The 25773-nt window shown below is 46.4% G+C and overlaps 1 protein-coding gene across 3 annotated transcripts in view; it reads right to left on the reverse strand.

Moving 5' to 3' along the window:
- The window catches only part of nrp1 (neuropilin 1), a 58598-nt gene that overhangs the window by 11653 nt on the left and 21172 nt on the right, over window positions 1-25773 (reverse strand). For all 3 annotated transcript variants that reach the window (XM_022754009.1, XM_022754011.1, XM_022754010.1), the window contains 5 exons: window positions 18951-19178; window positions 16086-16241; window positions 13201-13367; window positions 3433-3588; window positions 1267-1411 (listed from right to left, as the gene is read on the reverse strand). In XM_022754009.1, coding sequence (XP_022609730.1) covers window positions 1267-1411; window positions 3433-3588; window positions 13201-13367; window positions 16086-16241; window positions 18951-19178 — 852 coding nt within the window. The remainder of the gene's footprint in view (window positions 1-1266; window positions 1412-3432; window positions 3589-13200; window positions 13368-16085; window positions 16242-18950; window positions 19179-25773) is intronic.

Here is a 25773-nt window from a genome sequence, read left to right on the forward strand (position 1 = left end):
GGCTTCTATGGCACCAAAAGTTTTTCATTACATGTCTGGTATTACAGATTCATAACCGAAGGTACAACGGAGTGAGTCAGTGAGTTTATGCAGCCCTCAAGAGCCTCATAGTTTCTCTCTCTCCCACTGTGCTGCTACCAAGCAGCGGAGCTGGCAGTGCCTTCAGAGCGCCCAGGGGTGCTGACGTCATCGTGGAGGCCCTGTGGTGACTTCGATCCTGTGATGTGTTTATGCTCTGTGCGGCGGTCTGGTCTCATGCCCGAAACACACGCCCCAGCTGTAACCCTGCCGTACCCATAGTGCCCTCTGCTACTACATGAACGGATACACATATATAATATGTAACTACATAACTCCACACACACATACACAGAACTTCACACATGAAGACATTTGGCTGACGACATCTAATCCGGACCCTAACTTTAATCCAAGGCTTAATCCTGAACTGACAATACTTACAACAAATGGCTATTATCTGTGTTTTCTGTCCTTGTCAGATGTACAAGTACAAAAGACCAAAACACACAAGCAAGGACTAATTAACAGTCAATACACATGCTCATAAATCCATAGAGATGCAGCCAGATGCGCTAAAACCATATGAAAGTCAGCCGCACACATACAGGCAAATGCCACTCATTAAAATAACATCGGTGAAAAAAAATAAAATAAATAAAGATGAGAAAAGCTTTGCCGAAATCAAAGCTCTGTAAGCAAAAGACAGACTGTGGCTAAAGATGAAGCTGAGACCAGAGCAGCAGGAGGGAAGGGACCGCACAGAGCCCACCCAGCTCCAGCACTCTCTGCCTGCCAGCTGTTGGCTCCATTTATATTGTATGAGGTACATCTAAACATGGGGTAGCATAAATAGGTAATCCTCCTTCATGTGCCACTGCTCCATTATGCAGCAGCTTGCTTCAGCCTTAGAGGAGGACTCTCACAGAAATACAGCTTCGGTTTACACCTGGCAGAAGTGAGGTGTTTGTGCAACTGGGGCCAGGATGGGAAATACTAACTCTGCTGCTAAACCAACACTGAGACATGTGCAGAAATCATAAACAGAGTCAGTGGCATCGTCTGATTATTGCATTTGAAACTGTTCCGTATTTAATTTGGATATAATCAGAATTATGTAGAGTTTGTTTTCTGTGGCAACTGTAAGCAAAGATAAAGCTGAGATGTGTGTGTGTGTGTGTGTGTGTGTGTGTGTGTGTGTGTATGTGTGTGTATGTGCAGATCAGCAAGAATCTCAGTAATACCAACCTGATATCTTACATCCATACACCTCGAAGCGCAGTGCGATGCCTGTTTCCCAGGTAACGGGACGGATCCGAATGAAGCGCGTCAGTGTGGGTTTGGGCAGCATCGTCTTGGCAACGTCTGTTGGGTTGGTGTTGCCTTGGAAAACCTGTGAGAGGCAGAAGAAAAGCAAATTATTACACGGAGAACATGTTGAACTGAAATGAAGGGTGGAATATGCTTGAGACCTTGGCTGCATTGAATCAGGCAACAGAATCACATTCATTTTAAACCAATGAGATCAATAACTGGAGCTGAGTGATCAGCCTCTGTCTGCATTCAGTCAAGGCACTGACACAAGAACATCCAAAGAGACAATCTGTTTAACAAAATCTTCTATGTGACAGAAATATCACATAAAACAGTTGGTTGAAAGTTGGTTTTCCTGCCTGATAAACAGTTTCCTTTGCACTTCCTCTTGCACCACATGTAGCAGCACAAACACACCGCAGCCTGTGACCGTGAAACCTGAGGCAGTTAAATGTAACATTGACAACACCAGATTGGCTTTTGCCCTTTCTCTGTCCTCTACTTCCAGATCTGATGGAGGTTTTACTGCAGTGTCTTGTTAAAAAGGTCAGAGATGTCACTGTTCTCCCCTGGGGTCGGCTGACAGTTTACTAGCTCCATACGAAGAGGCCGGCCACCCAGCAAAGCAACTCCCCGCAGTCCGTCACAGTTCATTCTGGGTAATTGAATCACACCAGTGACCATACGATCCCCTGACCTCCCTGACAGAGCAGCTATGGGGCAGAGAGGAATCCAGCCGGGAAGAGCAGGATGGACAGATAAAAAGACGGCAGTTCAGCTAATTTTGGATGAACTAAAATACAATCAGGGCGGGACTTTTCTATCCATCACTATCCCTCTGTAACCCCCTGAGTCCCTGAGCGACACTTGTAAAGCACGTCACTGTGCGATCCTGCAACAAAGTCATCCACTCTTTTGAATGTCACGCAGAGTCTCTTCTCCACTCACTAACTGTAAAGTGGCTTTTCTTCAGACTCCAAACTGCAGGCTCAGCATGTAGCAAATGGCGCCCCTCTGCACAAAAGCACTTTAGAGTCCAGAAAAACACAGGCCAGGCTTACCATGGCACCTTTAAGCCACCACTTTACAGAAGGGACTGTGTACTTTGTGGAGACCATAAAAGAATCAGGCCCGGGGGCATGTGTACACAGCAGCACAAACATGCTTGTTTGGACACTCTGTTGCTGTTGAGAACTTATTTTTTCTTCCACTTGCGGCCTCGCACTCTTTCTATTTACATGACACACAACATGAGGACTACCAGGCACACATATGCCTCTCTGACCCCGCGGACACCCACAGTGGAGGGTGTGTTTACCTCCAGATGGACAAAACCTGGTCTGTTTGACAGGCCGATCAGCAATCGATGGTTATAGCGCTCCGGTCAAGCATGCCGTCCCTCCCGTTCCTTCCTCCTCTTTCCCCTCCTGGACCCACCTCTCCCAGCTGCTCAAACATGACAGCCTCTCCTTTTTCTTTCTATCCCTCTCCCCTTTAACTCTTGTTTGTCAAGTCGTTTGTCATCCCTGCTTCTTTTACAACAAGTTGACGGGAGCCTGACATAAAAAACGGTGGCTACACATTCTTTACACAATCTTCCCTGCATCTACTGCGGTGCCGTATTAGTGCTGCAGTCTGTGCTGTAAATACTACTCACTTACACACACGGTGGGTATATTACCATACTGAGCAAAGTGTATAATTGCATGTTGGGGGACAGAGACTCAAGTACATATAGCTGGGTATTCCCCACTTTTGTTGAGTTCAAAGGCAGCTTGGAGCAGACCACAATTCAAGTCAGCTGGCTGCTTTACTGAGATGGGATATTCCAAGTGCAGTTCATGTGCGGGGGTGGTTTTTCTGACATAGTCACTGATCAGACAGACACAAAAATAAACAATTTTTTATGATCTAGTCTGCTGCAATCCTCTTATATAGAGCTAGTGGGTGAAAAATTACCAAAGTGTCCAAATAATGTATCTTTTTTTATTGCAAAGTAATTTCGCCTGATAACTTAGAGCCTAGAGATGTTGTCATTAGACCGTTGTTGGGTGAAATTAAGCTTTCATTACACAAAAGTTGAAGAGTAAAGTCTCCTACCTTTTGTTTGGACCCTTCCTTCAAAGTGATCCAGTCCTCTCCATTAGAGCTGACATCCACTTTGTAGGACTTGACAAAGTAAACCCTCCGGGTCTCCTGGGAGATGGCGCCCTGGGTACCGATGGCTGAGACAAACCGCAAGAACCCAAGATCCACCTGTGGAGGGCAAGGAAAAAGAAAAAAAAAAAAAGACACAACTGAGCAAAAGCTGCTTAAGGTAGCTTTGCATGAGAAAATTCCACAGTAGCTTTAAGAATGCCAAGATTTTGCTTCAGTGTTTAGAGGGATGCTGCTGAAATATAATTCTCTTCTCCTGTTCAAATGCATGAATAATTTTTTGCAGAAAAGGCTTTGAATGCACAGCCTGTATTAAAAATCCACTGACAAGGTAGAGAGTTAAAAATATAACCTCACTATTACAATCACCTTTGGCCATAGTTTCATCAGCTGCTACCTGGAATTTAATAAACAGCAATGAAATGAGACTCGCATTAATGAAAGAGACACAGGATGACAACTTAATTTCCTGAGATGGGAGACAAGAGCGCGTTGGGTGAAAGTGAACGTTGAATAGAACGGGGTCTGCAATCACATTATCAAAATCAGCCAGGAGGAAAAGAGAGATACGGACTGAATATCAAATATTGTGCTTTTTTTTTTTTTTTTTTTTAAATATGCAGGGCTTTATAAAGTAATCATGAACTGCAGTGCATTACTGGAGGGCTTTTATATTTTCACAAGGAGGCAGCCAGAGGCGGTGGGGTCAGAGAGGCACGTGAGTGAGTGAGTGAGTGAGTGTGTGTCTGGGTGAATGTCTGTTCTGTAGTTGCATGTATATATATATTCACTGGTAAAGCAGCACAGTGTCTGCTAACCATCACGCCTGTTCACCGTGACCGTCACTGCCAGGAAACACACAAACACACGCTCTTCTACAGCTCGCCTTGGTTTCCGTTTCTGGGATGAGAGTAGCCTTCAAACTGGCTTTTGATCCTGTTAATGCTGCTGTCTGCTGGATGTCAAACTTCACTGGGACTTTAAGGGTCTGACTAGGAGCGTGGGGGACAGGCCGCTTACTGCTGGTTCTGAGACACACATATGATTTTTCAGCCACCGGCAATAACAAATCGGCTTGCTCTGACCTCTGCGAAGGCTACTTAACCTCACCGTGCCATCCCTTCATCCATAACTGAGGAAAGGAGTGGGCGTGAAGTGACACTGAAAGGCTTTAAAAGAATGCTAACTCCTCAGCGTACGAGGCAGTGCGCTTAATTTTAACAAGTGCTCACACCATCTCTGACACGCTGAGCTGACGTTAATGAGGAGTAATGGTGTTGCTTGCAGACGCCACGAAAGCGTGGGAGTGACGCAGGAAGCCGGGGCGTTTGGTGGAAACAGGTCTTCTAGGATCGCGATGAGAGACGAGGCCTTTGATGTTGACGTGTGATGGGCTCTGGCTCTGATGGATGGCGACCAGAGTCTCGAGTAGATTACTGAATCGACTCAGAGGAGACCATCGGTATGTGTGTGTGTGTAAAAGAAAGGGCGACAACAGTGAAATCCCTTTATGCGGGAGTGAGCAGACAGACACAGTAGCGTGCGCATATCTGAGAAAATCAAAGCCAGGTTCATCTGCTCTGGCATGTTAAAGCCATATAACCAGAGCCAGCTAGCTTTGTCTGCCAACCTTATATACAGCACTGTACCACACTTAATGACTCGGAGCAAAGAGCAGGAAAGGAACATCTGCATGCCACAGAACGCTGGTCATTCCTGCTCCTCAAATGCACTTCCAGGAGTAAAAAGACATAAACAGATGGGAGCAATAAATGAGGTTCCTCCATGCCATTCTCTCACTGTCTCTTGGCTACTCAAAGGATTTGGATGGATGGAGACTAACAAAGAAGACAGTCTCATATAAAGACAGAATTCTTTTTTTCCTGTCTACAGGCTCAATGGGCTTATAGAGTAAGTCCCAGATTTCTTTTGGGTCCACAAATAGAGACAAAATCAAATCCCGTCAGCTTCAGACGGTTCCCATTTAATAACGCAGGAGCTGAATTCCAGCTCTGCCGGGTAAATGGCCGTACGTGCCAGCACTGGATGGGGAAAGCACAGCGGATGGCAGCAAGGCCTGTGCTTGCTTATATTAGCCCAGGCAGGTCTTTAACATCTGCGTTCAAACGGCCCAGGCTGATTCGTTTCCAATCTGGGCCAATGGCAAAGCGGCTTACTGAAAAGGCTTACTTCGTCTAATAGGAAGACTTGGCCTTGGGATGTTTTCTCTGAAAGGATCTCATTAGATGTAATGGAGAAGTGGAGCCTCTGGGAATGAAACGAGTGGCGGGGCTAATTGGGAACACTCATGGGTGCTCAGACTCCAACAAGCCTGGGACATGAGCGTGATGAAGGATTGGACTGATACATGACTTTGATCAATATTCTGGGCCTGTAAAAGTTTTTTTTTTTGTAAATGGATGTTTTCATTTGATGGGTAGTAACTTGGGTGTGGTGAAGAGCCCAGTTTATACTTTGATCAGTTTGTGGTTCAGTAGTTTTAAGGTCTCACAAACCAAAGAGACGCTGAGGGCAAACTGAATTATTGTAATTATTTAAAGTTTCTGGCAGAAAAGCTCAAATCATGTGCAGCTTGAATCCAGACAGGGCATCAGGGTCACCTGTGACAAGAGGAGAAAAGGTGCAAGAGTGGGAGGGAGGAAAGGTGAAAAAAGCTGCACAGAGCGAAGAGGAGAAGGTCGGGAGGGGGAAAACGAGCCGCTGACAGTGATGCCTTGTAAGAAGTGAAGGACAGAAGCATGGGGTCTCCTGTGAAGAAGTGCACAGACTAGATCAATTTCACTGACACGGGCTGATAACAGGGCCTGGGTAATGAGCAAAGCATGATTTATTAATGGCTGCTTGTTAGAGGCAGAGGAACGAGGCCGAAGCTGCGCTAACAGACTGGGGTTGCGTGGGTCAGGGAGAGAAGACGGGCTGCCAGGATGCTTGGATGTAAAGCATAGTCCATCCCACACCACAGAGACCGCAGTGAAAACAAACAGGCCCAGATAATGATTACTAGCGGGACTCCTTTTAGCCCAGAGCCACAAACAGCACAAAATGACCTATATACATAAACCAATAACCAACATTTAGAAACTGCATGCAGTGCACTGTGGATCTTGACTCTGAGATGATAAACAATCAAGCCCCGAAAAGGCTGAATCATGCTTAATGTGTGATGTAATCACTGCACGGAGAGGTGTGAAATATGCCTCCTAATTTCACATCTATAGGGACGTGTCGTATTTTGAGACTTTGCTCATCTCATGTCTGTTCCACATCCACCATATTGTTATTCTCCTGTGAGGACTCAAGCTCTCTCTTATAGACAAATGACACTATACATTCTGGGCATGCTGGTGCACAGTAACTCATATCTGGAGGGACACACACACACACACACACACACTTGGACCCATAAACATGCCAGGCAGGGTAAGAAATCACCCAGACTTCTCAGAATCTTTCCATAAAGCCACGGCATGCTGATGTGTGGGCAGGACTTCACTGCGCTCTCGTCTCCTGCTCCAGCACAGTCCAAAGTGTGCTCGACTCTTTCGTGTATGTATACACTGTATGTATATATGTGTGCGTTTGTGTGTGTGTGTTTTTTGGGGTGTTCTCTGCCTTCCTGTTGTGAGGCAAACCGATGACTCAAAGCCCCTTGCCTCACAACAGCCAGTGTACACGGCTCCAGTCGTTTCACAGACTAATGAAACCAGAGAGGCAGAAAAAGAATTAGTCGTGCTCGGGCTTGTAACATCAGCCAGTTAAAGCCTAGTGTGCCTGCAATTAGATCAACATACTGAAATCCACATCAGGCATCTGGATGAGGCATATGTATGTATTTATATGTATATACATATATATGTTTGTGTGTGTATATGTATGTGTGTAAATGTGGGGATAAATGATGGAGAATGACTGCCAGGCAACATTTTCATGTATTTACGTGTGTTTGTGCAAATTTGAAGAGATAATTTACCCAGCTATCCCTCAGCAGCGGTGGCATTTGTGGGCGTAATCATCAGGTCTATCTGTTACTCAGTGTATTGTCTCTGTGCTCTATGACTCAGATGTAGATGCAGCAAGGCCACATGATATGTATTTGAGGCTGAAGCCGAGTCATTGTTGTGTGGGTGCAGCAAGCAGACATGTGGTTTATAAGGCCGGGCAGGGGAGGGGAGGGGTGAGGGGTGAGGGGTGAGTATCTGTTACTCAGTGTATTGTCTCTGTGCTCTATGACTCAGATGTAGATGCAGCAAGGCCACATGATATGTATTTGAGGCTGAAGCCGAGTCATTGTTGTGTGGGTGCAGCAAGCAGACATGTGGTTTATAAGGCCGGGCAGGGGAGGGGAGGGGTGAGGGGAGGGGGTGGGTGGCGTTCAAGAAACAGCAAAGGCTCAAAAGCTCTATCTCTTGCTGCTTGATTGCCTTATAATTGAGTTGCCAAGAAGTTGTATGCACCAAGCCGTACTCTGGGAGAAGTTTACCAAAATACACTTTTTAAAATCCATTTCTCTGCTTCCCCAACAGAGGGGGTAAAAAATAGCTTCCCATCTATGTGTATGTGTGTGTGTGTGTGTGTGTGTGTCTGTGTGTATGTGTGTGTGTGTGTGTGTGTGTGTGTGTGTGGGCTGCTGGCTGAATAACCAAGGCCTCCGGGGAATGAGTTTATTCGTTTTCCCTCACCAAAAACAACAACAAGAGAAATGCCGAGGGTGAGACAGGAGGGAGTGCTCCAAAGTCAAAACAAGGCAGCTGTGACACAGACCTGAGCCCCCCCCCCCCCCCCCCCGCCGCACGCCTTCGAAAAAAACATCTTCTAAGGATGATAGAGTCAAGGTAAGATAGCCTGGAATCATCCTGGCCCATCAAGTAGATGCAAAGCCTCTAGTCGCCTGTTTTTTTTTGCATACAAAATCTGATTAAAATGTCCTCTGTATGGTAATGAGAGAGAGCTGACATTTTTGTGAACTGCCATACACACAGCTACTTCCCAGTGCAGCTAAAGATATGTTTCCAGCACCAGATGCAGCATTTCTAAACCCGGCTCTCAGCAATCGCTTCACTAATTTCACCGGCAGCACTCTGGTGTTGGTAGCGGAAGGATTTTGGAATAGCTCCATTACCTGAAAGTGTAATTAATTCTCCTTTCATGAAAATTGTATTACTCTAATGCTGCAGGACCTATGAGCTCCACTCAGGACCTTCCATTTATCACAATACTCACCTGACAGAATTACAGTTTATTTTTAGCCCCTCGACACCTCTTTGGTGGCATTAAATTATGCATGTCTTCCCATGCACCCATCATCTGTTTTCCTGACAAAGAGGGATGTATAGGTCAGACAACAGCTATAATAAAATAAAAGGTTGCCTGGTTTGTTGTGTGTGAAGTGTGCGCTCGGGCATGTGGATGTTCTGGCGCTGCATGATTAAAGGTTTCAGTCGCAGCTGTTAGAGGAAGGATTTTTAACAGTCTGGTTTTGCCGTTTCCTTCCCTGTGAATCATCTTAAAGACTCTGACTCCGGGATCATTCTCGTCCTCGCCACACACACATGACTAATGCTCTGAGTAATGATTATGAAACCAAGAAACAGTGATCAGGACGGAAAAGAGGGCGACCTGAAGGTATGTCACGTCTGGAAGCCGCTTGATGATCCCATCCCAGGATGTACAGCTGAAGATGACCGTTTGGTGATGACGACTCACCGCGAGGCTTTCAGGCATTTCCCTACGTCTGCAGCGCAGACACTGAAAATGACACTGATTACGGCTGAGCTGAGTTTTTGTCTCGAGGTACTTATGCAGCACTGTTTCATTTCATTACATCATGCCATCCCTCATGTTTCGATTTCTAGTCCCACTTTTGGGCTACTTCACTCGAGTGCGGGTCTCTATCCTCTCATTGATTTTCCAATCGAGAGCGAGGCCTGGGAGCGGCGCAGCACAGACGGCATCCATTGTTTCCATTTGTACGGCGCGATGATGATGATGATCTCACCGGCAGCCGCATGCCAGACTCGGCTCCTCGGTTCTCGCTAGGACTTCATCAACTGAGAAGCTGCTGTTAATTACCAGTCCATATTCTAATCACTCATCACTCAGCACGGCGGTAAGCCCTGGACTGGGGACAGAAGTGAAGAAGGAGACAATGGCAGTGAAGGGGGGCATTTCTGCAACTCATTGACCTGGGGTAATTGAAAGCACATTTGGATGAGAAGGAAAACAGGATATAATAGAGCGCGCTGGTTTCGGCGTCTGATCTTCAGCTCTCCACTTGAGGCTGCAGAAATGATCAACTCTACAGTGGCTACAGCGGTGTTTTCATCCAGGAAGTGTGCAATTAGCTGTGGTTCTGTTGGCCAGGCGGTGGAAGTCGACCTGTTATCTTTGCTAAGTGGCCCAGGTTTCACCGTGCTGTTTGCCTTACGGACTCACAAGAGGAAATATGGTTAAAGCGGGTCATGCCCCCATGTCCCCAATGTTTTAAACTCCCCGTGACAAGCTCTTCTGCAAATGGTTGACTTTACCTTGAGATTAGCATCACATGCAGGAGATAGGAGAAGGAGCATGCTGTGTAAACACCCACTGATATGCTTCTCATGTTCAGCGCTTTCATCTATCAGAAAGATGAGATGAAAGCTTGTTTCATAAGACGAGAGCAGAGCAGTTCACTATCTCCTCTCCTGATTAAACAATTTAGGTTATCAGACGTATAGAGGCTGACAAATACTTAAACACTGATGAAGCAGTCAGGGATATTGCATCCTGACAAGAAGACTGAAGATAATGGCACGAGCCTTTGCAGATAAATCATAGAAATTAGGAGCAAAAATGAACTCAAGCTCATGAGGATAAAAAATCCTGGTATATGGGATATCATGTACTGTATATTGTCATTATGAGATGCTCAATAAAGAGGCTTTCAGGTATTGACAGTTGGGTTCTCTCCAAGACAGTGTAAATTATTCATGTTGTGTGTGTGTGTGCGATCAATGGAGGCTGCCTGACTGAGATCCAGTTTTGCTTTTATCGCATCATTCAGGTGCTGCGGTGACTCCCGGTGGCCATCATATCCTTCCGCCGACGTATTTGACAAAGCCATTCCACACTATGCCAACTTCTTCGCAATTTGCCCCTTTGTCACGGTCCCAGAGGAACCGTACATTCTCAGGCCGTGACACGCCAATCTGAAAACATAAACCTTCCCCTTAGAGACGAATGTGCTGTGCACATCCAGGTATTTCCTCACCGGTGTTATGCATCACTCAGGTTTTTCCTTCCGGAGCCAGCCGGAGTCCGTAAAGCAATGATCCGGCCATAAACTGGGTAGTCTGGGGGTGTACCCTCATTTATTTTTGCTGCAACCTGCTGCAGAGATCCTGCTGTTCATCCTCTTATGCTCCAAAGAAAACCATGGCTCACACAGCCTGATAATATGCACAAATCTCCCTCCACCTTGATGTAGATCTGTAGTCCCGAATTTTCAAGAGGAATGAGGAAAAAGGGCAGAAGAGAGGAGTGAAAAAGAACAAGGAAAAAAAACATGAAATCCTGTTCTAAGGGATTATTGCCTCTTTCTTTACTCCCACCTCGAGCCGCAACCCCCCCTGAAAGGACATCTGTCCATCTCTGTGTACACCAAAGAGTTGATTAATGACCTGGCTAACCCAGCACTCGATGCTCAACCACACCAATCTAATTACCCGCAGAAGAGAGCACAGACTCTAGTATCTTGCCCTCCTCTTCCCCATGCATCAGAATGAGGCAGCATTAAAATGGATGGCAAATCTGGATTATGTTCAGCAAGAGAAAAAAAGAAGAAAAAGCAGAGTGAAGGAAAATGCCCCAGAATCAAAAGGCCGCCTGTCATGAATAATAAAAGTGTCGGCCTCAAACTGCAGTCGGGGAATGATAATGAAATAAATAATGAATTGATTACTATGCATCTAACGGTGCAGTGAGATGATTTATACGTGCCGTGAGGGGGCCTGAGCTTGTTGCAGCAGCGCCACGGACAGGCTTGATGAAAGAGGAATGAAGAATTGAACACTTTTAATACCACTTGTGATAATTGGGCTTCTGCTCAGAGTGCTCACCACAAGTGCATCACACTCCTTAGAAAACATAAATTACGTGGCAACCACAGACTTTGGCTCTTTCGCTACATTTGAAATTAGAACTCAGAAGATCCCCCCCAACACCCCTATTTGGTGTTTTGATCCGATTAGTACTGGCAAATCAGCATGCCCATTAGAGCACATCCCATTTAAGATCCATATAATTTTTTTTTACCCAAATCAAATCCTCAATATGATCGATACCACAGGGAGCGTCTGCAGTGGCAACAAATCATTGTGATCACTTGTAATTTCCGCTGACAAAAAGGCAAACGGGGGAACAGTAGCTTTCGAGTCTGTGCTGCAACCCTTAACACACATATCTGACTATGAGCAATGGACTCTCCGTTCAGAGAGACAAGAGACTGTGCAACTGCTCGGGAAAGTGGTAAGGGAAGCCATCTTTCTTCCCGTTCCACTCAGACACATGCTGCGTTCCTCTGCAGGACAATATGGACCCTGCCAGACCCTCCCACTCACCCGCGAAGCCAAGAACGAACACAGGGACACACACACACAGGCATGGGAGAATGCGCACAAACCTGCACGCATACACGCTCACACACTGATTAAATTAGTCTGAAGGAGCAGCGGGGGCCCCCAGGACAATATTTTCATTGCAATAATAAAGGAAAAGCTTGCTTATGGCCCTCCCCTAGCAAATATTTGGCTTTGGGTCAGCTCTATTATTCATCCCCTGAGGAATACGCTGGGGCCAAACTTTTCAGCGATGAAGCAAAAGCTGTAGAAAAACAGTAGAAAAAGAAAAACAGTCTGGGCATTTACAAGGCCTGGAGGCTTTCTGTTAATAAATCAAACATGCTCCAAATGCATCTAGGTAGTGGTGCGAAGCTTGTGTCGCTGGGGGGTTTGTGCTGTGAGTGGACTTGGGATATGTGACTTATCCCCATATGAGGATGTAGGAAGAACTAAATCCTTAATCTTTCCACATAAAGTTTCCCTGGTGGGTGATGATCGCTTTGTGCAGATAAGCCGTCAGACAGAAAAATATGACTATTTGTGTAGCCTATTTGTGTGTTTGAGATTGTGTGTGTGTGTGTGTGTGGATGTGTGTGTGGCTTAGCAGGATGCCTGGACTAAATCCCAGCATCCCCTGGAGGTGGACTCTGTTATCAAGTAAAGGGAAAGTTATCAGGTGTGACAGGAAAGACAGAGGGAGGAGGGGTGCGGACAGATAGGTAGACGGTGACAGGGAGAGTGGACACAGGCAGTTTCTGCGAGGCGTGGACTCGACCACCCCGGAGGTCCATCAGGACGGCCGACATTCATCATCGAAATTGCTGGGTCTCGTCAAAGTGTTGTGGAGAAGCTACACCTCCGGAGAGTGAAGGACAAACACAAGAACGCTCCTACTGCGCTCAAGCAGGCAGTAGTCACTTCTAATACTGCATACAACCCTCAGTTTGTGACTCACCTCCAAAAAACCTACTGCAGGCAGCTGCCACAGCCGACTGCTCAGATATTCTCTGCCTTTCTCAGTAGTAGCTTAAATTATTTGTCATATTTGTATCAAAACTCAATCATTTCCTCTATGACATGTTAAGTAACGTCGTACCTGTATCCACTCTTTGTTTGAGTCTTCTGCCGGCGTCCATGCATTTTCGTAGTAGTTGAGTCTGGACCGCTCTGGGGACCAGCTGGGGTTGTACTGGGATGAAGCCATGATTTGGTCTGATGTTATGTCTCCCGATTCCATTCCCAAAGGGTCACTACAGTCAAAGTCTGAGAGGGAGAGGGAGGTGGTACGGGTGGGGTCAGATAGGAGGTAGAAGAAAAGGATGAAAAAGGGAGAGAGTAAAAAGATGTTTAGTTGAATTCCAAAAAGCACCAGAATGTACCCAGTGTGTGCTCTCAGTGTCCTCCAGATTCAGAGCTCGTCTCTGGGGAGGAGGACACCACACGACAGGCACTCAGGGCTGCGGGCTGGAAAAGAACAGCACATCAGCGACGCCTCAGTAAATCCTTTCTGTTTCTCTCTCTCTCTCTCTGGTTTAAATGGAGGCAGGATGGGAAGTGTTCCGCATTAGGACGTAAAAATGTCTTCATAAAACATTCAGCGTGGGCTAAGTTTGTGCCAGTATTAGGCGTTAGTGACTTTCACTCCAGTTATTTCTTCCACTGACTGGATCTATTTCTCTCACCTCCCTGTGGGCAATTTATCTTTTTTGCACATGGTGACTATTTTCCCCAACTTGGTCTCTTGGGGGAGTTTAGCTGTGTTTAGTATCTGTATTTTGGGGGCATATATCACACTCAATGGCCAGAGCACACATGGTAGAAGGTGGCTTCCCTTGTTTGTGTTGACATGGGACAGCCGTTTTGAGGCATTCTGGGCTCTGTGGCTAAAGACTGAGCTGGGTCAGCTTGGGGTCAGCCTCTCTATCCCCTGGAGGTCAGACATGCTGACACCGCTGTGGATGGAGCTGCGGCAACGGCTAGAACCAACGATGTGACCTTTTGATCTCGGCAGGATTCATATAACGTCACCGCGACAACACAGAGGTATGCGAGGATGCATTTTTCACACTATTCTTCGCCTTCTTGTTTATTTACTTCTCTTTCGGACCGGTGGCGAAGTTGGTCATAAAGCACCTTGACAGCGTTTCAGTCACAAGCCTGCTTCTCTAAACGCAAGGCTACCGCTGCCGCAAACATACGGTCCTTGTGTGTATATGGACACACACACAAACGCACACACACTCAGAGGGCACAGGATGAGGAGCAGTGTGGAACTGCTATGTGGCTGCTGCCTAAGAGCTAACACAGATGGTCTCCCCATCTGCCACACTGCTAACACACCTCAGTCACTGGGTCAGCGTGTGTGTTTGTGCTCTACGGTGTCGGTGCACGGTTGCGTACGTTTGTGTGTTGGAAGTCTTTGTGCTCGGCTGAGAAAACTGTCTCACACCTCTCCCGCTCCCGTCGCCGCCGCCGCCGCCTCTCTTTGAGAAGACTGCCTGTTCTTGTCAAACTTTTTTTTTTCTTTTTTTTTTGTGCACGGGCCCACATCATCTAGATTGCTCATGATCAACAAAAACACAATCAGGCGTTTGTTTGCTGCAAAGGACTGTATCTGATCATGTGGATTAGCGAGCGAAGTGGGGTTGATAGCCAAAAAGATAGTGAGTGGAGGGTGGAAGGAAGGGTGAGGAGGGTGATTGCGCGGAATGAAAGCGAGAGAAATGGGATAAGAACAAAAGACAAGGCTTCCTTTCATCACCTTATCATCTCTCAACAGTAGCTTTCAGCTAGAGTGTTCTCCCTTCCCCTTGCCATGCAGAAGCGAGAAAATCCACCGTGTATTATGCATAAGGGGATTATGAATGATTCAAGTGGTACAAGTCTGGAAAAGCACAGACAAAGTTTGGAGTCTTTTCTGTCTTGGATGGCTCTCAGTTGGTGATGTAAGACCTAGCAACTCATGTAAATTAAGGTATTTACTGATCACGGGTCAGATACTTCACCATGCCTCACCATACTAAATGTGAAAAGTTGATTTGGGTAATCTGATCTTAGATGAGTGATTAAAGCAACTCAAGCAACTCAGAGGAATCTGAGGAGAAATGACATCAGCAGTCATCCCCCTGCTCATTACTGTCAGGCGGGGTTGTCTCATTCATTGTGTGTGTGTGTGAGTGTGTGAGTGTGTGAGTATGCAGCGTCTGTCTTCCCTTTGGGCAAAGACAAAATCCTCTTTAGAGATGATTCGTAGATTTGCTGAATGTCATCCATCTCTATTACTATACAAAGACTGACTGACTGTGTGTGTGTGTGTGTGTGTGTGTGTGTGTGTGTGTGTGTGTGTGTGTCTGGGGTGGTCTCGCCTCTGGACAGATTTATGACTCTTACCGGCGCTCGTCCTCCTTAATGAAATGTTTAGTTGGAGCGTTTTGCAAAATGGGGTGGGGAGGTCAAGCCCCGTGACGACGATGTTGCATGTAAAAAAACCCTGGGGGTAGTGTGTGAGTGTGTGTCTGGGGTAGTTAGTGGTGCCTTTTGGAGCCTGTCTGGGGCCCACAGTGTGTAAACGTAGGTCTTGTAAACCACGGGAGGTGGACTCGTTCCCTGTAACACATTTCCCAAATGAAGAAGCAAGAGGTGTTTATTTAATAACTCTTAAGCTCTTTTAAACGAGTGGAAACTTGTCACAATAGGAGCAGCTGCAGACAACATCTGCTTCTCACTTTTAGTAATATTCCTCTGGTGGTTACTTTATTGCCCTCTTATTCTTATTCAACTACCCAGTTTCAATTCTGGATCCTCTAACACAAATCCAGTGAACAAATCTCTCTCGCCTCTGATTTCATTTAGATTTCTACCTCAGTTCTACAGATTTTTTTTCCCTGTGTTCTTTGGCAACGTCTGCTCCTCCCTCCCTGGCAATCCCATCTGTCTGATTTCCAGTGTTATTTTTTTTAAATTTTTTTTATGCCAGCTCACCCTCTGGAACGGTCCTTTCGATGACGGTGAAGTTGGCAGAGAAGCCCTCCTTAGCAATGGCGCTGTCAGTGTTGATTGTTAGCGCCAGGATGCCTGTGTAGGAGATGATCCTGCCTGGAGTGTTCTGCCCACAGTACCTCCCGACGTATGGACCGACTGCAGAGAGAGAAAGAGAGGGAAAAGCACAGAAGTCGTTACACGGGTTAGACTCGGGTTAGCCTAATATTTGTTTGTTTGCCACAGCCTTGTCACACATGGGTTTTTACTACCAACCCCCCTCCTGCAGAGGTGTGAAAACTAGTGTGTCAGTGAGGTATGGCACCGGCTGCATTTTTTTACTCGACCCCGTAACGATGCGTGAGAGGAGACTCCCGGCATTCCTTGTCTGCCTGCCGGTCAAACACAAAAAGAGAAAAGCGGAAGAGGGACCTGTGGCGTGGACAGGTCACGGTCTCTGTCTATTTGATGGCTGTAAATACTTCAGACTTCCCAACCCTGTTGTTTTTTTCATTCTTGTGCAGATTTGAGTCACACACCAGCCATGGACGGGTGAGTTTTGTTGAAGGAGACCAAACAAGTAAAGACTGAGCAGAGACAATAGGGGAGCATTTAAAGACAGAGAGCAATAAAAAGGGGCACGTTCCACTGAGCAGGACGGAGAATGGCCAAACAGGAGGGGATGGAAAATGGGCAGAGGGGTGGGGAAACATCGGGAGAGAGTGATGTGGTAACGAGGGAGAGCAAGAGAGCACACTGACCTTGCCCTGTGCCTCTGATGTGTGCTATGATCCATGCACGTTTGTGAGTGTGTGTTCCTGTTGCTGTGCAGGGACCTGCAGCTTATCTGTGATTAGTAATGCTGTGATCAGCGGCGAGTGACAGTCCTGCCTCCCCGCAGCCTCCTGTCATCCAAAACATGCCTCTTCCAGCCCAGCTCCAACATGAAAGGTAGAGGCCGGGCCACAGGGAGTTATGGGGGCAGAGGTTTGGCGGCTCAGATTAATCTTCATAACCCAGGTGTGTGAGAATCAGTGTGTGTGCTTTTAAATCTACGAAAAGCCTGAGCTAAACACAAAAATGGCATCTCCCGGATTATCTGCATGACTCCCCAGTGCTATGAAATTTTAAAGAACCCTGCTATGAACTCTGTGTCCTGCCCGCCTTCCCTGCTCCTCAGGGAGGGGGGAGGTGGAAGTGGAGGTTTTTCTTCCACAGCGCCTGGACACTGAGGTGAGGTGAGAGGTGGGGGTAGAGGGAGGTGCCACTCCCCTGGTGCCTCACGGAGGCCTGCATTTGCCCGGACATCTCCCACCTCTGCGCACCCTGACGGCTAGCATGACACCAGTGTTCTGTGCTAATGTACTATCGACCCAGCAGGCAGCACGGGAACCGACCGGCAAAAGCCAACGCACCATTTTTTCTCCCATGGCTTATTTTTATAAAAGTTGTCTGCCACATACAATGACACTCTCAGGGTGTGATGCCACGTCCATCTGAAGTGATAGTGTTCAGTTTCTGCCCTGAATAGGCCTCTTCTATTGTGTCGTACTTTCAAGTGAGAAATTTTCAAGTGAGAAAATTTCATTATGTCGGAAGTCGCACAGGAAATGTATCTTTTTCCAACCACAGAGGTACCTTTTTTGTAAAAATATGTATTTAAAAGGTGATAATAATGTGACATATTCTCTTCTCTCTAATCTTTAATCAACACAAATCTTGAGAATTAAACATGTCCCACCTCTGGGGAAGAATGTACAAATGAGTTACGGATATAGTGTGCGGAATCAAAGTTCAGCTGCGCACGGGCACGAGCTCAGAGAATATTTGAACTTTTAGTAAACTCACTTGAAAAGGCGCCTGGATTTACACTTCAACCTCATCACCTGCAAACGCCGGAGAAGAGAGCACTGATGTGCTTGTAGAGAAATTCTTTCAGTTTTCACCCGCTGATGGGTAAGAAAAAGCTTTCATCTCGTCTGCACCCTGTGTTGGAATCGCTGGGAGAAAAAACTGAAAACTTCAAGAGGTGAGTCGCAGAGTTCAAAGCCTCACGTCGGGCTATGGAAGAACACTGCTCCTGTTCTCTCTCTCTCATCTGCTCACTTTTCTTTTTCTTTTTTTATTCTATTTTAAGGCAATATTTTATTGTGCGTCTGAATGTACCTTTGCTCAACCCTGCAACCAGGTGATACTCTAATCAGGACCAAGCCGGTGCAAATTCAATAAGCACTTTTTTTTTGGGGGGGGGGACTTCCATAGGAAATTCCTTTTAGAGTCATTTCCTAAAACATGGGATTGTGTTCTCTGTGCACGCTGACGCAGGGAGGCAAAAACTTAAATATCATAGCTTACATTAGACCTTGAATTCCCAAGTGTACTGACACTAACAAATCCTCCGACACAATGCTGGTCTGTGACAGAAAAAGGAAGGGGGCGGCTCTCGTAATCAGGAAGTGTTTGGCACTGAGCGATGACGAAGCATTGTGCTCGTGACGACAGACTCTTGGCCCCCCGCCAAGTCTGGTTAAAGCAGTTAGCCCACTGGCCCGGATAATGTCATCATAGTATGTGAAGCTGTTCATTTCCCCTGGAAGAGTACTCGATAGCAGATTTCTAAGCAGCGGGATAATGCAAATTGATGCAGTTAAGTTTGCTTACGTTAGCCGCTGTAAATGAGACCAAGTGAGGCTGTAGCTGCAAAAGCCCTGAACGTATTCAATTGTCAATGGGTGGATTTTGTTCCTTATGAGTTTCTTTTCATTCGTAGCAGAAAATTTGTTTCATTTCCTGTTTCATAAGATGCACAGTCTCGGTTTAAATCACAGGTACAACAGAGCGCAGTCTTTACTGCCGCTGCCTTCTCACCTCCGGGGAAGCCGTCCCAAATCTCCAGTCTGTCGTAGCGGCAGAACACACCAGTAGGGGGTGTCGGGTCGGGCTCCAGCTCGAAGCTCTCGAACTCCAAAATGATCTCGGACATCTTCGGGGCGAAGATCATGAAAGTGCAGTCCAGGTTGTTGGGGTACTTCTCTGGGAACCCGGGTGACTTTATGACGCCGCTGTTGGAGGTGAAGTTCCTGGAGCATTCGGGACCTGCAGGAAGGAAGAAGGGAGGAAACGAGACATGAAGTGAGAAGATGAGAGGAGACGGGGACAAAGGCAGGGGTGGGGACGATTCCTTTGACTGACTGTTGGTTAAGTGATCTGTTTTGTGTGGCTTTGTGCGGTGGGTATTCAGACGCTCGCCTCCCAGCTGGTCTATTGAGTGGAGGACAGTTTATAGCCCATAGATGAGAGACCACCTTGATGGTTTCTTCTATTCACTAAAGGCTACATCTGGGTCTTAACTCCGCTCGCTGTGGACTCACTATGGGCCTTTTTTTCCCTTCCCCTTTTCACAAACGTCACACTGTTTCATCACTATGTGTGTGTGTGTGTGTGTGTGTGTGGGTTAAATCTGTAACTCCTGGAACATCTAGACTGTAAGTGTAAACATTAGTGAAAGGCCTCAATCACTAGAATTGGAGAATGATTAATAAATGGCTTGATTCACACTGCAAAAACCTCTCTTTGTCACTCACACACACACACACACACACACACACACACACACACACACACACACACACTCATCAGGACACGTCTGTGAAACATATGAGAGGTGCTGAGGCAAAATTACAGTGTCAGTGATGGAAGGCGACGGCAATGACTATACATACATCAACACACGCTCGCACACGTTAACACACATTTTTACACAAGGGAAAGTCAAAATATTTATTCACAGCTCCCCGGAGAGCTGCCTTTCAGCTGATGACGAGCATTAACACGTTTCTCATGTCAGCCACTTTGTCAGAACATAAGATGATGATTTGAGAATGATGACACATTTTAAAAAAAAAAAAAAAAAAAAAAATGATGCTAGCAGGTGCAGGGAAAATTTAAAGAGCGACAGAAAGAGAAATGTTCACTATCCTAGACTCAAGCACTGGTCCAGAGTGTTACCAAAGCCTGGCTGCACACAAACACACATAACATACAACAGCAGGAAAAAATAGAGGACTGTCATCCAGGGCAATTATTTGGAGCCATTAGTGGCAGAAATGTGCCCAGGATAACGTCATTTTCACGCCAGTCTGACAGCCGGCATGATGGGTGCAGATGGTGCCGATCGAGACTAAAATTGCAGGGAGTTATCTCCTGATAGAGCCTCTGTACTACAGTCATTGCAGCTTAAATGAATGTGGCAAACTGCTTTTTCCACTGTCATTCAAGTATCTAACTGGGCCCCTAATTCAAGACCATCAGGCCCACTTCAGCCTGTCCACCAGCGGAGCGAGTGAAGGGGAAACGAGAGCCATGTTGACTTTTCTATCTCCGCAAGTTGAAAGCCGCGGCGTTTTGACTCGAAAGAGAGTTGACATTTAGCGCAGCGGCTAAACTGTGGCTTTCGAGAACAGTGGACACCATTAATTTCACAGCTTCCCCACGTATTTACCACCGGAAAATAGAGAGATTTTCCCCGAGATTAAAGGGTTGCTGCGATGGTACAGTTCTGCACTTTAGCTCGCCGTATTCAGGAGAAGTGTCAGTCAGAGTTGGGGAAAAAAAAAACTATAGTTGCAAGCTGCTTCTTTGAAAAAGGCGCCCCTGGTCCCCTGAGTGCTTGAGAGAGCAGCAGCATCCAAAGTGCAACTCAGGTCAGTGTGTTGAATTTCCTGTGGATACCGTCTCAGAGCTCCACTCTCTATCCATCTCATCAGCCCCAACCTTGACCCTTATCTCAGCTCAGCAGTTGACACAAACAGATTTGGTCTTATTCACTCTGAAAATCATTGAACTTTTCCATAATATTCCATCAGTATCAAGCTCAGTACTTAATGACATTTTATTGAGTTAATGCATTTGTGAAATTTGGAAAATGTTCAAGGACTTATTCCGAAGTTTACTTTACATATCTCAACATCACCGTGTTTCTGTGTTCTTGCTGAATCCTCATGACCCAAAGACAGATTCCACTCTTGTCGACTGCTGTGTGTCCGCGTTAATACCCCCCCTCCGAGAAAAGGACAGAGCCAAGACATCACAACAAAATAGAGTGGCAAGAGAAGACAGAGCGCTCTGGTCCGTCCCACCGGCAAGATAATCATCCAACAGATCTCTTTTATCTAGTGTCTCCACACGGGAGGGCTCTCGTCCCCAGCTCCCCTCGTTACACCCACGATGCTTTGTGCTGATGCCTGCATTAGAGGGGTTCAGTGATAGCAGTCACGCTCCTCTGTGGCAGCGTCTGTACGTATAGCATGTGCGCATGCATCTTTGTTGACAAGGAGCTTCAGGAGACAAATATATCCTGTTGTCAGCCAAATGCTTCCTCCCTGCCCCTCACTCACTCTCTGTCTCGCCCTTGTTTTATCGCTGCACTTGTTGGTGTCTCTCTCCCGGCAGATTTATCGCCTCGACAGCGAGAATGGGGAGAAAGAAAAGTTTTGAACCAGGACATAGAAAGGGTTTTGTAAATATGACAGGTAACAGACGCGAACAAACGCTGGTTTGGCCTCAATGTACCCAGTGTTCCAACCACTGCTTTTAAACAAACGGCTGGATTAATGACGGGAAGTGAGGAGAGAGAAAGAGTGGTAACCTTGAACGCAAAACATTTACTGGCAACCTCCAACCAGGCGCTCCAACCTTTACTGCCGGCAGTAATGGATTCTTTTAACTCTCGTTTATATCGAGCCCCTTCTCCTCTGGACGGGGGAGTAAACAAATGTCAGTCCCACTCGCTCGCTGACTGATTAGAGTTTGTTTAACGGGACAAGTTGTAGCCAGCAAAATGATATTTAATGGAGATCTGATTTCAATCTTTGCAAGTGTTAGAGGTTTATAATAAATCTTAAATAAATATGGTTTTGGCATTAAGGGAGCAGGGCGCCTTTCGGCTGTTAGTCTTTCTGATGACTTGTCCTCTATGTCTCTATTAAGCCGTTGCTCTAAGTGCTGAAAGCAGAGCAGAGACTGGGCGTTAATCATTAGAACAACACTGTGCCATTGAACAGGCATTAAATGTGACAGCCTCTCGCTATTTTCATTTTTAGATCTGTCTCTCGCTGCCTCTCCACATATCCTCTCTTCATTCTCATCTATGCATCCCTCTCTCCTCAGTCGGGGTTATTAGTGGCCGGAGCCGTAGGGACTGAAGGTGTTGTTCTTGGACTGCTAAGTAAATCAACCACTGTTTATGTTCCATGTCTCTCTCTGGCTGATCATTAGCCCAGTTCATCCCCTCCCCAACCTCTACCCCTCGGCATTCACCCCCCCCCCACGCTGTCCTTACACCACACCGACAGAGGGATCCTTCGCTGGTGGAGAATTAACTCTTTGAACACTAAATCAAACATTAACCTGAAGCTTGTGTAACTTAAAGTGTCAGTCAGGTTTAAATTCACACACACACACACACACACACACACACACACACACACACACACACACACACACACACACACCCACCCTGAGGCACCGCACTTCTGACATGGTATTTAGTGCGTTGACTGTGCCTGGAACGTCACTTCCCCCCTGTCCAATGAGGGATGACACAGTGCTGATGGGATACGGGGGGGGGGGCTCCCTCTGGCTTCCCTTAAAGAGATTTGTTGTCTTAGGTTTCCATGAGGGCTGCGTGTGTGTGAGTGTGTGCGTGTGTGTGTGTGATGACAGTACGTCTATATGCCAGATGTGACCTATGCCATCAGGGTGTGCCGTCCATGAAAGCAGAATGTACCCTCTATTAAGCCCCCCCCGACACACACACACACACACACACACACACACACACACACACACACGGACACGCACCTTGAAAGTGTTTTCACAGGTGTGTGCTGAGAGTTAATGTGCCCACATCATGATGTCATAATAAACAGAGCTTTAGTGTGAAAGATGGTGTTTTTTTGTATAAGGAGGAACATGATAGGCCTCCCTCCAACAGTCACTCTGCTGAGTAATTGTGAGGATGAGCTTGTATGTATGTGTGTGTGTGTGTGTGTGTGTGTGTGCGCAAGAGGGAGGGAGGGGGCTGCCAGCGGCACTATCTCTGCCTCCTCGCCCACTTCAGTGGGCCCTCAGCCAGCCTTGATGTGGCTCTGAGCAAACTGTAGGGCTGTTAAAAGAAAACATATGCTGTGTGAGCACGCTTCTTCTTAAGAGGATGGATGTTTCCAGAAACACTTGAGGATTTTAAGTGAAATCCTGTCAGATAACGGGATAAACAGAACGACCAGGATTTCGTTGGAAGGTCGCCGACCTCAGAACTTTGTGGGGCTGCCATAATGAATGTTTGTCCACACTGGTTGTTATTTATCATGTTTTATCACCATTTCTAGACTGTCTGGAAGTGGAGGGGCTCAGTAAAAGACACACTCAAACACAACCATCTTGCTAATCTTCTCCCATCAGTTCAAATATTCCTCACTCTCTGATTTATCCCTTCTCTCTATCTCCCAACATCTCACTCTTGCCGGCTCTTGCCAGACTTCAGCCAGTGGAGCGAGGCTGCCAATTTGCAGGCTATAAAATAAATAGCCCATGCTAATTAAGATGGTTGGATGGGATTGAGGAGCGGAGAGGAGTAGAGACTGATGCGGAGGCGGCCACAGAGAGCCGCAAAACAACCTGTTCTCTTCCAATTAGACACTTCGCAGGCTACCGCTGATGAAAGCCCGGGCTACGGACGCCAGCATGTTGACGTGTGTGTGAAAAGTGTATTTACATAGTTTTACAGCTGAAGTGGGTAAACCTGCACGTGTAAACACCGTGCATATGATCCCTGATTTGAGGAGCACATCTTTACATATATTTGTGTTTATATAATTATCTTCCATGTGACCTTTGCTTGTGTGAGATGAAAGGCAGTACCAGTCCCGGAGGTTGAATACCAGTGATCTCCAGGCCTATAATCACGGTGATAAACAGCCTGCATTTTTTCCATTCGCCTTCATTGGCATGCATAAACGCGAGCCTCCCGTTCCTCCATCCGTTATCAGAGCATCTGTGTATCATCATTAACGTTACATGTGTTAGCCAACACAATGTTTTCCCAACTAATACCCTGCTTGTTGATAAGCTGTGCTAATCAGCTAGCTTTGTATCTCTCTCTTTCTGCCTGGTGCTCTCTCTCTCTCTCTCTTTCTCTCGCTCTCTCTCAAACAAACACGGCTGTTAATTGATCTCAGAGCCCCGTTCTTGGCGCCGCAGTAGTTAAAACGGAGAGTAAACTCAAAGCATAATGAAGGTCTGGATACACTAAGGAAGCAAGAGGAGTGAAAAAGTTCTGTCCTGGGTTTAATCTGCGGCAACACCCCTGGAGCCCCCCCCCCGGTCGTGACTTCCCTCTGGATTCCATCAGCAAAAAGCACAGATCCTGATCTAGCTTCAACTCTCTAGTCCTGACTTTCTATCTTACATCCATATTTCTTGCTAGATCCGTATTTCCTCATATCTCAGCGCCATACGAGTGCGTTCAGCAGTTTCTCCCCTATCGCAACTGGGCCTGTAACACGCCTCATTTATAATCAGCCCTGGCTAATAGATGAGAACGGGAAATACCAAGAATTTAGTAGATTTAACCGGCCCCTCGAGGGGAACGAAGCAGCATTGATGAGTTTGCGTATGCTGGGGCGGAGTGTCGCTTTGATCTCCTAAATGGACGCACACTCCACCAGCTGCCCCGCCGTGGTGGTGACATGCACAAAAGCCCAGACACACAAACACAAGCACAAACACACACTAGCTCAGATTAAAAGGAAGGAGGGACCTTGCAGGGCCATTCATCTTGTCTCCGAGGTCACGGGGGCCGTCCCATAGAGTGCTGCTGAGGTTAATTAATGAAAGTGAAGTCTGTAGCACCTGTCTGCCTACTAGTCACTCTACAGATATGTGTTGTCCTCCCCCTGCTTCTTTTAGTCCAAACAAAGCAAGGCAGCCAACAACGGGACATACTCCCTCATGTCCTGCTGTGTTCAGATAGACATCCCCTCAAGATATTTGTGGTTTATCATACCTTATTCCTGACTAAAATTACCCAGAGTTCTTAATTTTAGGTTGAACACGAAGGGAGGAACCTCAAACTGATGAGATACCGTAGCAGCACTCAGAAACACGAGGAAGTGAAAGCATTTCCTGAACTTAAACCCTGTTAAAGGGCCCATAATTTACATTTTCCTGTGTTTTATTTGAAGTGTTGATCCATCAGAAGACATATTTGTGGTTTTAAGAACCAAAAACCATCTCAATGTAGTTTTCTCTGGAGCTCTAGTAAAAACAGGTCAGTGAGCCAATCAGAAAAGAGGAGGCTCTGGGCCTCTCCTCTGATTGTCTGACTGTTTTCTAAGTTATCAAATAAAAATAAAGCAGATTTCAGGTAAACACTCAGAGAAACCAAATCCTGCAAGGTTGGATGGTGGGTCCAGGTTGGCGGGGCTTGGGGCCTTGCTGAGAGCGATGACTGCTTTGTTGTGACATCACAAAGTAACAGAAGTCCTGACGGCTGGTTTTAAGGCTCAGTTTCTGAATACAGGCTGTGTGCATTTCTCTGAGGACTGAGGCTTTGATACTTTCACAGTATTAATATAGAAGCTAGAGCTGATCTATAATCAAAACAGACATGGAAATCTACCTTTATACAATA

The sequence above is a fragment of the Seriola dumerili genome, unplaced genomic scaffold, assembly GCF_002260705.1.
Source record: "Seriola dumerili isolate Sdu_G_001 unplaced genomic scaffold, Sdu_1.0 BDQW01000216.1, whole genome shotgun sequence".
NCBI lineage: Eukaryota > Metazoa > Chordata > Actinopteri > Carangiformes > Carangidae > Seriola > Seriola dumerili.